General features: G+C 39.7%; 1 protein-coding gene across 1 annotated transcript; it reads left to right on the top strand.

The window, feature by feature from the left end:
* Window positions 1-5,228: 5,228 nt before the first annotated feature.
* LOC141345262 (extracellular calcium-sensing receptor-like) lies at window positions 5,229-8,497 on the top strand. Its single transcript, XM_073850144.1, has 6 exons — window positions 5,229-5,506; window positions 5,599-5,890; window positions 6,053-6,841; window positions 6,924-7,151; window positions 7,345-7,468; window positions 7,602-8,497. Exons 1-6 carry the CDS (start codon window positions 5,229-5,231, stop codon window positions 8,495-8,497), a joined length of 2,607 nt encoding a protein of 868 aa, XP_073706245.1.
* Window positions 8,498-14,428: the final 5,931 nt, after the last annotated feature.

Here is a 14,428-nt window from a genome sequence, read left to right as displayed (position 1 = left end):
AGCCTATTTTTATTGTATATATTTTTAATTTCGTTTATATTCGTTTCCCCCCTTAATTTTGATCTCTTAACGTTCTATATTGATACTGTAAAATGGTTGACATATGCTATATGACTTTATGATTGTATTATGCCCGTGTGTGACCATAAATGAGCATGTTTTCATTTACAAATGAAACTATACGTGAATGATTCATTCCTCAGTGAAACAGTATAGTATTATATAATCTAGTCTATTTATTAGACGAAACAAAATAAAATATATGTTCAATTCAACCTTTAAACTACATTCCAGTAAAACTCAGTCATAGCATATGTCAAGCATTTACAATTTCCATATAGAACGTTAAGAGATCAAAATTAAGGGGGAAACGAATATAAACAAAATATATACATATATACATAATAATAGGCTAATAAAATAGTAATAATTATAATAATGATGATGATAATAATAATACAAATACGAAAAAAGACGATCAGTTAATAGCAGGAATGTAGGCCTATTTTACTGTGTGACGATAAATGATTATATGACTACGTGAATAATTCTCTCTTCACTGAAACACTATATTTGTCTATTAATTAGACTAAATAAAATACAATATATATTAAATTCAACTTTGAACTGCATTCCAGTAAATATCCCAGTCATATGCCGCGTTCCAGGCAACCCGTGTTTTTCCGACCTTCTACCAGTGAAAGTGCACTGGAATGGCAGTCCAACTCGTGACTTCCCACTTGTGAACTCGTATTAGATTGATGTACTCCCAGTTACGAGTTCTGACATGACATAGCCCGTGAAACAACAAAGTCAGCCCTAATGGGTGTGGTGTTTATGCAAGTAGTACACGGTGGAAAAATAGAGCTTAGGACAATATAACGTTGCAATCAAATTAATAATAATATAAAAATAATAATAATTCATAAATGTGCCCAGGCAGTTTGGCGTGACTTGCCTGGAACGCTACAAAGTCGTGAGTCGTGGTTTAAAGTGGTGATTTACCAGTTAAAAAACCTCCCTGGAACGCAGCATTAGAACCTACATTCAGAACATTAAGTAAAGAGATCGAAATGAAGGGGAAAATAACGAATATGACTAATAAAATATAATACTTATAATACGTATAATATATAACATATGTAACATAACATAGGTTCCCACGAATTAATATCTTGTGGCCACGACATAATATCATGTTCTCACGAGTTTAAATGTCCTGGCCACGACAAACATAAGTGACCTTACGGTCACCGTAAAAACGTGATTAGCGAGAACGTGCAACGACTGGTCAGCCCCACGTGGCCGGTATCTGATTGGCTTAAGTAGAAGGTGGGTGGAGTCCATCCATTTGTGGATTAGTTTGCCTCTTGACGCTTGAAATGTTTCAAAATTCACAAATAAGCCCAGCGATCTACAAATGCACAGAGAGCAATCCACAAATACTCGCAGCGATCTACAAATGCACAGAGAGCAATCCACAAATACGCGCAGCGATCTACAAATGCACAGTATGCGATTCACATACAAATGCCGGGCAAAGTTGTGTTTGTATAATAAAAAAAATATTTGTATGTTTTTTATTTGCAATTCAATTTTTTTTTTACTTGTGAATATAATTCATGTTTGTGGAACTCTAAGATTTATTTGTGGATCTCATTTTATTTACTTTGTGATTATGCTTGGTTTTTGTCAATCGCTTTACATTTATTTGTGGATCATAATGTATTTATTTGGAATTAAGCAACAATTCTAACCCCATATTAACTGCCCAGTTGGTACAGTACTGGAGTTCTTAAAGGCCCGTCTTTCCACTGGGCTGACCCACTCCACCCTGAAGGTGTATGTGGCGGCCATAGCTGCTTACCACACCCCTCTCGGTGGCATTTCAGTGGGCAGACACCCCCTGGTTACACGTTTCCTCCGCGGTGCGCTGAGGTTGAGACCTCCAGCACGGTCTCGCGTCCCTCCTTGAGACTTGCCTGTGGTGCTTGAGGCTCTATGCAAGCCTCCATTTGAGCCTTTAGAAGAGGTCTCCGACCGTCTTCTCACTCTTAAGACTGCCTTCCTGCTGGCTATTACCTCCCTCTAAAGGTTTTGGGATCTTCAGACCCTCTCAGTGGCCCCTTCCTTTTTAGACTTTGCACCCGGCATTGCCAAAGCTTTTCTAAGGTCCCCACAGTAGCACCACGGCCTGTCGTGCTGCAGGCCTTTCATCCTCCTCCCTTTCGGGAGCCCGACCAGGCAAAGCTTAATTGTATGTGTCCAGTGCGAGCACTAGACGCATACGTCCACAGAACTGCCCTGTGGAGGAAGGCTGACCAACTTTTGGTCTGTTACGGCCCTCCGAGGAGAGGCCGTCCAGCTGCTACAGTAAGTCTTCCATAAGTCGGTGGATTGTGAATGCCATCACAGTAGCCTATGAGTCCTCTGGTCTCCCCTCACCATTGGGAGTCAAGGCTCATTCTACTAGAAGTGTCTCTTCTTCTAAAGCCCTACTTTCGGGGCTTTCTGTTGCTGACATCTGTAATGCAGCGGGCTGGTCTACGCTACTAACCTTTACCAGGTACTATGGCCTGGATCTTAGAGCCTCTCCTGGCTCCTTCGTCCTCTCGCCTTGACCGGCTGGGACATCAGCAGAGACTTCTTCTTCTAAGCCCTACTTTCGGGCCTTTTCTCGAGCCTCTTATGGTTCCTTTGTCTCCTTGCCAATTTGGCAGGGACTATCCTCAGTATAGCAGCGTGGGTATTCTCGTTCCCAGCATTGCGACGCAGCTCGAGTTTCCTGGAAGGGAACGTCTCGGGTTACATATGTAACCTCGGTTGAGTGTTTGTTTTGATGGACATAATTCCTCACTAAAAAGATTCTGATAAGCAATTTCAGTTTTTCTTTGTTTCATTACTCCACACATCTTATTTCTTTAGTAACAGATAAAAAAAAAAAATATATATATATATATATATATATATATATATATATATATATAATATATCTTTCATTTCTCTTTGTGTGTGTGTGTGTGTGTGTGTGTGTGTGTGTGTGTGTGTGTTGACTTCCTTAATCCCTAGATGTTACTGATAATAACAACAACAGGAAGTCGTGACACTGCCTTAAACTGGATATTGTTACCTTGCTTAATATTGAGTGTTTTCACTATATTTCAGGTATTAATATCTGCTGCAGAGTTGACAGTTACGCTGGACAATTCAGTTGTTGATGATTCTTTCAAAATCCCCTTCAAAATTTATTGATAATTCCCTAGACAAACAGCTGATTTGTCGCCTATATATATGTGCTTGGTAGTTCTCCCCATATTACGGAGCCCACCACAGAAACTGTCCCTATGTAGTACTTGCTTTCAGTAAGTCGATAGGTTGTTTCTTCAGGTCACTCTTCCCCTCGGGTAGGATGTGGTTTCCGTACTGTTCTTTCCCCATTGAGGGAGAAGAACACTTTCTCAACATAAACAACCAAGACTCTACAACCGCATTTTATTTTTAATTTCTCAGAATGAGAAAAGGCTCCGGCTGAGGTGACCTCTGCCTTATATGGCGGCTCTCCCGGATGTTGGAGAGTGAGGTCATTAGTCCTGGACATTGAATGGTTATGAGAAGGAGAGGTGCATTTGATTGTTACACTCTGGGCTTGGACTTGTAACACAGTTCAGTAGCTGTGGTGGTTTAACGTATAGGGACCCTTAGTGTCGTACTTCGACACAATGTTGAAGTGAGCAACTGAAAATGAACATGTTGGTTACATATGGTAACCCTTGTAACCTGATGGAGGGAACAGAGACATAGTGTCCCTTATGCCACAACTCTGAATTCAGTCTGAGTGGGATGAGATGCTTCTCAACTCCTCAGAACAAAATGAATGAACAAATGCCATGCTAGCCTATTTACACCTAGATATCCGGGGCAGCTATAAAAATTTGCCTGCCAATTTCATTGCCCTTTTCTCAAGGAAGTCAGAGGTGTCTGGGCTACTAAGTGTGACCCCTAGTGTCAGCCTGTGACAGAACATCTCCTTTCCAATGGTTACCATACGTAACGTCTAGGTTACATCTGGATCCCAAATACGTCACTCAATGTAATGTCGGAGCAAACGTCTGAAAGGGAATGAAAGGGATGTTTTAACCAGTCAAGATGGTTTTGTTATATTTTTGTCAATAAGGACTATTAAAATATAAATTACCCTTTAACTGATATCTCTACCGTACGGTTAAGCTAACTTTGATAGGGAAAAAAATCTATCAAAAGGAAGAGATGAGATAGCAATCTTTCCACAGCTATACTGCCCCATCTCTGTGTCTGTTGTTTCCATGGAGGGATGGGAATTTCCAATTTTCAAGTCACAGCAGCAGTTTACAAATTACAGTTAGTGACACAGAAGGGAGATTGGTGCTGGTCATCAGATAATAGGGTCAAACGAGCAATCAAGGAAGTAGGGATAAAACCATAAAGTTGTTGTGAATAGGGTAGAGGGTAAAGAACAGAAGTATAGCAAAATATATGAGAAATGCAGAAATGTTTATTTATAATAATTATCCAAATTATGCATGACCGTACAGTTGATATGTCAATAAAAAACATGGTACAGCATACACATCACCATACTGCTATATATATTATACAGACACTTTTTTTTTCTTAACTTTGTGGACCCTGAAGGTTAGGAGATGTATCCAAGAGACTAATAAAGTTAAAGGAATGTTTATTATTGCAAAATAACTCATGAAAACGAATTTAAAACAACTTTTACCATGGACTGACATCTCAACTGTACGGTAGATTTTTATAGAAAACATAAATTGAAAAATATATATATATATTAGATGTCTACTAATAAGAATTACTACCTAAATAATAGCTTAATTTTTTTTTCATTAGCTCTTTTTAGGGGTGAAAGTTAAAGGGATAAATAAGTACCAGTAAGTAATAAATAAATAAATAAATGTCAGAAAAGTGTTATAAAACATAGAGGTGTGGGTTTGGGAAAATGCTATTAGATTTGTGGTCTCCATTTGTGGTCTGTGGGGATTTTCTCATCTCTTTAGGGTAAAAGATGAAAAAAGAAATCAATACAAATGCAGTAAATTTCCAGCAACATCCTCCCTGAACTACTAAATATCTCTTCTTTCATAATGAAATATGATTGCAAAGAGCAAAATAGAGTTAAGTTTTTAATATGCCCCAAAGGACATTTGAAGATATGACAAAAGGCAGATATGATAAAAGGCAGTACTGTTTTGCCTCAGAGGATCTTGCCCCACATACATACTGGCATGGCAAAGAGGACTGTGTCACTGCAGCTATTGCTGCTCATTGTACATGGTATCTTTCTGCCAGCTTCAGCACAAGTCTGCAGTCTGCTTGGTCAGCCTACCTTCCCTTCACTTTCTGCAGAAAGAGACATCAATATTGGGGCAATTTTCTCAATCCACAGAAATGTTCTGCTAAAAAATCATTATTATACTTCCAAACCACAGCCAACAACATGCATCAGGTAAGCATGATGATACTGATAAAAATGAATAAATGAACATCTCTGATGATTCTTTGCAGAACGTAATAGAGCTAATGCTTTTTTCACCACAGCTTAAATTTACGTGAGTTTAAATTTGCTCAGACGCTGATTTTTGCCATTGAGGAGATTAATAACAACACACAGTTGTTGCCTGGTATTTCTTTGGGCTATAAGATATATGACTCATGTCGCTCTATTGCTCAAACAATCCTCTCAGGCATGGCTTTGATGAATGGTTATGAAGACACTTTGAGTGAAACATCCTGCTCTAGACCACCAGCTGCTCATGCAATTGTTGGAGAGTCAACATCCTCACCGACCATTGGCTTGGCATCTGTAGTTGGTCCATTCAGCTTACCTGTTGTAAGAACTTTACTTATCTGTTGCTGGTTAGTGTAATCAGAGTATGATAAACCACTGAAACATGTACCAAAAATATATGCTTCAAATCAAATGTTGAAAGTATTTTCTGAAAAAAAAAAATAGTTTGGTTAACACATTATACACTGCTTCTTTAAATTGCAGATAAGTCATTTTGCCACATGTGCATGCCTGAGTGACAGAAAAAGGTTCCCATCCTTCTTCAGAACAATATCCAGTGATTATTACCAAAGCAGAGCGCTGGCTCAGCTTGTCAAACACTTTGGCTGGACGTGGGTTGGGACAGTCAGGAGTCGCAATGACTATGGTAATAATGGCATTGCAGCATTTGAGGAGGCTGCAAAAGAAGAAGGGGTTTGCATTGAATACTCAGAGGCCATATTAAGCAGTGACCCACAAGAACAGTTTTTAAAAACATTGGAAGTGATCAAAAAAGGCACTGCCAGGGTTGTACTAGCTTTTATTGCATTAGGAGATTTTCTCCCCCTCCTGAAAGTAATTTCGCAACACAACATAACAGGAATACAGTGGGTTGGCAGTGAATCATGGATCACTTCTCAAACTCTTGCAGAAACAAAGGAATACAGTTTTCTTTCTGGAGCTGTGGGTTTTGCTTTAGCAAATGCCAAACTTATGGGCCTGCGAGAGTTTCTAGTGAATGTGCATCCTGACCAAGAACCAAAAAATGAACTTTTAAAAGAATTTTGGGAAACAGTTTTTCAGTGCTCGTTCAGGAACAGTGGCAGTGATGGCTGTACTGGTTTAGAGAGACTTGCATGGTTGCAAAATGAATATACTGATGTATCAGAGCTGCGAATAGTAAACAAAGTGTACACTGCAGTGTATGCTGTCGCATATACACTACATAATGTATTAAAAGACTTCAGATCCTCCACCAACAGCAGCAAAAGAGGACGGCCAACACCACAAATGGTAAATGAGGAGTATTTTTTTTTTTTTGGTTATGCACAAACTAATTAATATAGGAATAATGTCCCTATTTGTTTCCTCTTAGGTGTTAAAGTATATGAGGGATGTGAGATTCACTGTTAAAACAGGAGAAGAAATCTTCTTTGATAAAAGTGGTGATCCAGTAGCGAGATATGACCTTGTTAACTGGCAGCCTGCTGAGGATGGACATCTCCAGTTTGAGCATGTGGGCCTCTATGACAGCTCACTGCCTTCAGAACAACGTCTTCAAGTCAATCAGGAACACATACTATGGGCAGTGAAAAGTGGACATGTAAATTAAATTTTAAATAACTGTTTGAATCATTTAATGGTCAGTGAATGAAGAACCGTTATTAGAATATGACAAAATATGTGTGTAACGCAGTGGCATTATAGTAATAAAGGTTATTACTAAAGATAAGTTATTTTATCAATTCAAACCATCTTCACTGTATGATCTTATAGGACAACTTATTTTATTATAGTTGCCTGTGTCCGTGTGCAGTAAGAGCTGCCCTCCTGGCACTAGGAAGGCTGTGCAGAAAGGACAACCTGTCTGCTGTTATGACTGTATTCCATGTGCAGAAGGAGAAATCAGTAATGGCACAGGTAAAATAATATAGTTATTAAAATAATAATGTGGGATAACTCTAAAATGATGTTAAAGTGAAGTATAATACTGTCCTGTTTGTCAAGTGATTTTATAATGCACTTTTTATATATTGGAATAATTTCTTCACAGATTCCAGTGACTGCTTTCCTTGTGATTTGGAGTACTGGTCGAATGAAAGGAAAGACAGATGTGTATTAAAAATGGTTGAATTTCTTTACTATGCAGAAATGATGGGGGTGGTGCTTTGTATTTTCTCATTTATTGGGGTGTTATTAACAGCAATGATATCTTTTCTGTTTTACCTTCATAAAGAAACATCTATTGTCAGGGCCAACAACTCAGAGCTGAGCTTCTTGTTGCTTTTCTCACTCTCACTTTGTTTTCTCTGTTCACTTACTTTCATTGGTCGGCCCACTGAGTGGTCTTGTATGCTGCGTCACACAGCATTTGGGATCACTTTTGTCCTCTGTATCTCCTGTGTTCTCGGAAAAACAATAGTTGTGTTAATGGCCTTCAGGGCTACACTTCCAGGAAGTAACGTTATGAAATGGTTTGGACCACTTCAACAAAGACTCACTGTTGTTTCCTTAACATTAATACAGTTGATTGTTTGTGTGCTTTGGTTAACAATGTCCCCCCCTTTCCCATATATGAATATGAGTTATTATAGAGAAAAGATCATACTTGAATGTAACTTAGGTTCGGCTCTTGGTTTCTGGGCTGTTCTGGGTTATACTGGCCTGCTATCAATCATGTGTTTTGTGTTAGCTTTTCTTGCTCGTAAGCTCCCTGATAACTTCAATGAAGCCAAGTTCATCACATTCAGTATGCTAATATTCTGTGCTGTCTGGCTCACATTTATTCCAGCTTATGTCAGTTCTCCTGGAAAATTTACTGTAGCTGTGCAGATATTTGCTATTTTAGCATCAAGTTTTGGTTTACTATTTTGCATATTTGTTCCAAAATGTTACATAATTTTGCTAAAACCAGAGATGAACACAAAGAAACAAATGATGAGGAAATAGTCATTTACACCTTTTTAAGTTCAGTAATACTTATGCCGTGGAAACTTTGCTTTCTGAGAACTGAACTTGAGGTAAACAACATAGAGCATCTGGAATTCTTGTAAATAATGAACTTTTAGCAAATTCACAGGCTTTTTGCTTTTGCATACTGAGACTGGCTGTCATAAAATCTGGAAAAGTTTCAATATTACTGCTTAACCTCACAGCAAGAATATATTTATGTTCGCTGAATGGATGAAGTACTAAGTGACAGCACTTTCTGACTCTCTAACTCTTCTGGGACAGCACTCTCATGGGGGGGGGGGGGGGGGCATTTACTTAACAAGAAATTTAAATTTACAGACACAGGTTTAAACCTCTTATGCTGTATGCATGTTATTTTTCATTAAATGCAATCAAATTATTTTGAAGTCATTAAAATTCTATTATAAAAATACAATGGCTGTAAATCAATTTTGTGTTTAAGATGTGTATAAGATTTACCGTGTAAATGTGTATATTAAATAAATAAACATAGGTGTGGTATAAATGTGGTTAAATAATGGCTTTTGGTCTATCAGCTACATGTGGGCCACATAAAAGCCATCAGCCCTTTACAGAACTCAACCACACAAGAATACCATATATGATCCGGCCACATCTGTTTTTATGATTTGGCTCATTTTGGGTTGGGTTATGACACTGTATTGGTTCAGTTCTGGCTAAAAAGATGTGGACCAGTTTTGGGCCAGCAAATACACACTGATCTGGGCCACACTTTAGCTGTTCATATGGGACAGATCTAAGCCAAAGGAAATTTGCTGTCTGGGATGTTTTCTAAAAGTTGAACCTCTTTTAACTTTACATAGCTTTCTATACATCTCTTGTGTGAGACACCAGTACAACAGCCATAGTGGCGCAGAATATGTGTTTTGTGTTAATAGTTTGGTTTCGGTTTTAAGCTAACCAAAATCTTCTCCACACTGAGCTTCGATATCACTCTAATATTTTGAATGAACAACTGTTAACATTTGTATTGGGGGTGGCCACATGATGCTTATGCCAAATGTGCCCTGTCTTAAAAGGACATAAAAGGACATATGCAAATAAAGGCTGGTTCATCAGAATACTGAGTAGTGAGCATGTTTTTTGACTCTGTATAATTTAATATTACATACAGTTTATCATACACAAAATGGCTGCGAAAACAGGTTATGAGATGTGGGTAACCGATGGAATAGACGTATTTCGACGGAGATAAAAAGAACTACGAACTTTTGGAAATAAAGTTTCTAGGCCACATGCATTTGCTAGGACTGAAATACATGGGTGTTATCAGAAATCCTGTACGTGCTGGTGATGATGATGCTATCAAAAAAACAAAAAAAACAAACAAGGAAGCATATACTGAACTGATTCAGTACCTGGATAACAAAAGTCTGTGTCGGTAGGAAAGCTCTGCAGGTTTTGAGGGCCTACTATGCTGGTAAAGGAAAGCTACAAATCATTAGCTTGTACACAGAGTTAACTTCCCTACAAATGAGAGTGTCACTGATTATATTATTTGAGCAGAAACCGCAATCACAACACTGAGAAATGCTGAAGAGATGCTTAGTGATGGACTTTTAATTGCGATGGTATTGAAAGGTTTGCCGGACTCATTTAACCCTTGTATGGTGTTCGTATTTTTGTTACTCAGCCAGTGTTCATGGGTCTGGTGGACCCGCTAGGGTTTTGGCTTTCCAAATTAACACTATCAAACTATTTTATGTTAAATTACTCAACAAATGTTTACTTCATCCCAATTACAAGCCATATGAACAACAAACATGGTTAATTTTCCCCCTTTACCTTTGTTAGATCACATTGATGAATTAATGTGCTTCTTGTTTTTTTGACATTTTTTGACATCCATTTTTCTTCACTTGCTGTCTGGTGGGCTTGCTCTGGTCCTGGAGCTGGCTGCTGATGGGGTACTCGTCTTCGTTTTGTTACTAAATGGTGCTCAACCTCATCTTCTTCTTCAAAGTCACTGTCAGACTCTGAATTTTCAGAAATGTGATCCTCATATTCTGAAATCTCTTCCTCGACATCATCATCAGAAGCTCCTCTCTCTTCCAAAATCAATTGCAAGGCCCTCGCAGCAGATAATCTTTTGGCCATCTTGATCAGTTGTGATAAGGAGCCACACTGGCAAAGTCTTATTTATAGTATAATGCCCCTAATTTGCAGGTGGGACAGAGTATGAGAAAATAAAGCTTGATTCCCGCAAGAGAGAGGATAAAATGTGCGGGAATGTAAGAGCAGACAGTGTTGATAGTTGAATTTTCAACAATGTTGCAACTTTGTGTGGGAGCAGGAAGGGGAGGGGAAGAAAACAGCATCACCAGAAAGGATGAAGACAGAGTGTAGGAACACTGGACCTACACTTTCAACACTTTTATTAGACCTGGGTCCATTGGACCTGAACACCTTGTATGTAATGTAAATGCGTGGGGGGAGGTACAGTATTCGGTCACTGAAAATTTGTTTGGATTTATGTTCTTGACAGAAAATAAGCCAAAGCCAATGAATTTCAGGTTGAAAAAATAATTAATTGTTTAATTTTTCTTTTGAAAAAAACTGAAAACGGGTCTCACAGACCCGAACACCATACAAGGGTTAAACCACTCACCGTACATATCACACAAAGTGATGGACATAAGGTTTGCAGAGCTCAAATAACCTTTCCTAACAGTTTGCACATTTCACAGCTAAAGTAAACAGTACTGCTCATCACCCTAAAGAGGGGCAGGGTGAGCAGAACTCATTAGAGTTCATTAGGCACAACCTAACACTCACAACCTAAATTTCACACTTGTCTAGTGAAACGAACGCTCGTAGGAATGCAGGAAGTATGGCTCGAGACCTGGGACGTTCCTTTCCGGGAATTCGAGCTGCGTCCGAAAACGGTATGGGAACGAGATGCCCACAAAATCCCTGCCTGTGGAAGAGCACAGCTAGGACAGAAGAACAGAGGAGTCAGGAGCTGTTCGAAGATCCAGGTCATAGAACCTGACATAGGTGAGGGGTGTGGACCACCCAGCAGCGTTGCAGATGTCCTGGATAGGGACACCTGCCAAAAGGGCCTTGGAGGCTGCCACACCCCTAGTTGAATGAGCCTTGACCCCCAAAGGTGAGGTCAGGTCAGAGGACTCACATACAATAGTGATAGCATCTACAATCCATCTACCGAGAGTCTGTTTAGAGGCAGGAAAACCTCTCTTAAGGGGACCATAACACAAAAACAGCTGGTCCGCCTTTTGCCACAGGGCAGCTCTGTGGAAGCTTCTCCTGGTCAGGTTCCCTGAAGGGAGGAGGGCAGAAAGCCTGGAGTTCAATGGGCTGTGGTGCAGCGAAAGGGACCTTAGGAACAAACCACACACAATGGTAAAGAAATGCTTTGACCATTCCAGGGGCAAAGTCGAGGTACGAAGGAGCCATTTTCTCAAAATGAGTTTTTTCTTCTACACTGAGCCATAAATCTCCACTTCAGTAGCACTTACACACACCAAACTTTCCATTTGTATTCCTGTCTATATCCTGAAGTTTTTTTACAGAGGGATTTGTTCATATATGATTCGCTTGATTTTATACATTTTATTCCACCAAAAAATGAAAAAAAAAAAATAGTGTTTTCTAGATATTAAAGTGTGTATGTGTGTGAAATACTGAAAAAGGCAGCTTTATAATATACTAGTAATGTAATGCTAATGCATTTCTAATGAGCTGAAATGCATTTGAAATGTACTTGAAGCACATTAAAATAATGCTTCAAATATAGCTGCTTGAGCTGACAGCAGCAGTGGGTCTTCCACGCTGGACACCAACCGCAGAGCCCCTGAAATGGAGATAGCACGATGGAGTGCAGATTTAGCTGCCATCTTGCGTACACGCTCCGGCGCGGCTGCCATTTCGCACGCAAGCTCAATCACCGGAGTAGCGGTGGCTAGCTGTGACTTGACTTGACTTTGCTGGAACTACTGTGGCTTGACTCAATTCAGGAGGTGCAACTGTGTCTTTACTTGACTCAGGATGTGAAGCTGTGTCTTGTCCTGACTTAGGAAGTGCTGTTGTGTCTTGACTTGACTCAGGAAGTGCTGCTGTCTCTTGACTTGACTCAGGATGTGAAACTGTGTCTTGACTTGACTCTGAAGGAACAGCTGTGACTGGACTTGGCTTTGGAGGAACAGCTGCGACTGGACTTGACTTTGGAGGAACATCTGTGACTGGACCTGACTTTGAAGGAACAGCAGCTGTGACGTGACTTGACTCAGGAACAGCAGCTGTGACACTACTTGACTCAGCTGGAAGGGCTGCCATGACAGGTGCAGACTCGATAACAGCTGATGTGGTGTGAGCAGGCTGTGGCTTAACAGACCCGATTCTAGCTGGTGCTGGCTTGGCAGACGTGTGTTTAGGGAGACCAGCTGCTCGAGCTGACAGCGCAGCCGCAATTTTGTTTATGTGTCCGGTATGGCCGCCATTTCGCACGCAGGCTCAATCACTGGAGCACATATTAGAATGACCCGGAGCTGGCGGGTGATTAAGTTTCGTGGCCGTCATTACCGTAGCATAGTCTATGGATTTAGAGAGAGATGAACGCAGACCCTCGTGAATGAGCCGTGATTGTAGCAGCAGATTAACGCCCTCAAGAAAATAGTCAAGACAACTGGCCTACTGACACTCAACCCTGCAAGACCATGCTGGTGAACCAGCATCAACAGCTCCATTTTGCTTGAGAACAGCATAGATTTGCTGATACAACCAGCTAGACCAGCCTTTTACCAGCATAAACCAGTCTGGACCAGCACTATACCATCTTAAACCAGCATATATCAGCATGAACCAGCAATAACCAGCATAAACAATATTGGACCAGCTTGATATCCATGCTGGTTTATGCTGGATTTTTCAGCAGGGCTGTTTCAGCCCTAGCTCACTCCATAGACTTGGATAACATCCCTGCAAAGTGTGAAGGTTTATTTCATCAACGTGTGTCAGGACATCAAGACATCATTACCTATCCCCTAAAGTGATATGTGATGAGCAACAGGGATTTTTGAAACAGTTTATTTTACTGCAACATCATGGCAGGTAACAAGAACAAATTGGGACAAAAGGACAATGGATTTACCCCAATTCTTAAAAAAAAAAAAAAAAAAAAAAAAAACGACTGTCCAAACTGCATGTGAACTCTCTGTGAAACACAAATGTGTTCCATGAGAAAGATTGTCAGTCATTGAGTATGTATGTTTAAAGCTAGAGTGTGAAGGTTCGTACAGTCTAGCAATGACAAGCTAGTATTAAAAGAGTCACCTCCAAAACACATAAATGGACACAATCCATTGGTTTTGTTCTAGGTGAATGGCTAATCAATTAAAAAAATAATTAATTGGCTCATTCATAAAGACACCACATCGGTCTATAGGACAGGTTAACATTGCTTAATGAATCAAATTTCAGGAAAAGAACTGATTGATTGTCTAGTATAGTAAGAGATGTTAGAAACCCCCTGTAAGTGTTTTTCCAACCCTACTAAAAAAAATGACTTGAGTCAACTTATTGATTGATGTTTAATAACATGCACATAAAGGCATATAATTGTGCACATAAATGTAAATAATAAACCTAATAATTGAATGCATAATAAACTGTAAAAATTAAGAAAGCTGCAAGTATCAAATTAAATTTCCATTTCTTGTTAAATGCAAAAAGTCAATGTCATTTTTTATTAAGAAGTACATAATCCAGGTCCAGAACATGGCTGCTATGGAGATGGTCACTGAGAGTCCACTGTGTCTAGTGCTGACCCGGCCTACACTGCAGAGCCTGCCACAGCCTGTGGAGAGCAGAACTAATGGGTCAGACAACTGTGAAAATAGTGGTGCTATTGTCTAGGAATTATTACTC

The sequence above is a fragment of the Garra rufa genome, chromosome 11 (genome assembly GCF_049309525.1).
Source record: "Garra rufa chromosome 11, GarRuf1.0, whole genome shotgun sequence".
Lineage (NCBI taxonomy): Eukaryota > Metazoa > Chordata > Actinopteri > Cypriniformes > Cyprinidae > Garra > Garra rufa.
The sequence above is the reverse complement of the archived record's forward strand: the minus strand, read 5'-3'. Positions and strand labels throughout refer to the sequence as shown.

Excerpts from the sequence above, each read along its gene's own strand:
- LOC141345262 (XM_073850144.1), top strand. The coding sequence starts at position 5,229 with ATGATAAAAGGCAGTACTGTTTTGCCTCAGAGGATCTTGCCCCACATA. Across the intron at positions 5,507-5,598 it reads CAGCCAACAACATGCATCAG|CTTAAATTTACGTGAGTTTA; the intron begins GTAAGCATGATG and ends TTTTCACCACAG. Across the intron at positions 5,891-6,052 it reads GTCCATTCAGCTTACCTGTT|ATAAGTCATTTTGCCACATG; the intron begins GTAAGAACTTTA and ends TTTAAATTGCAG.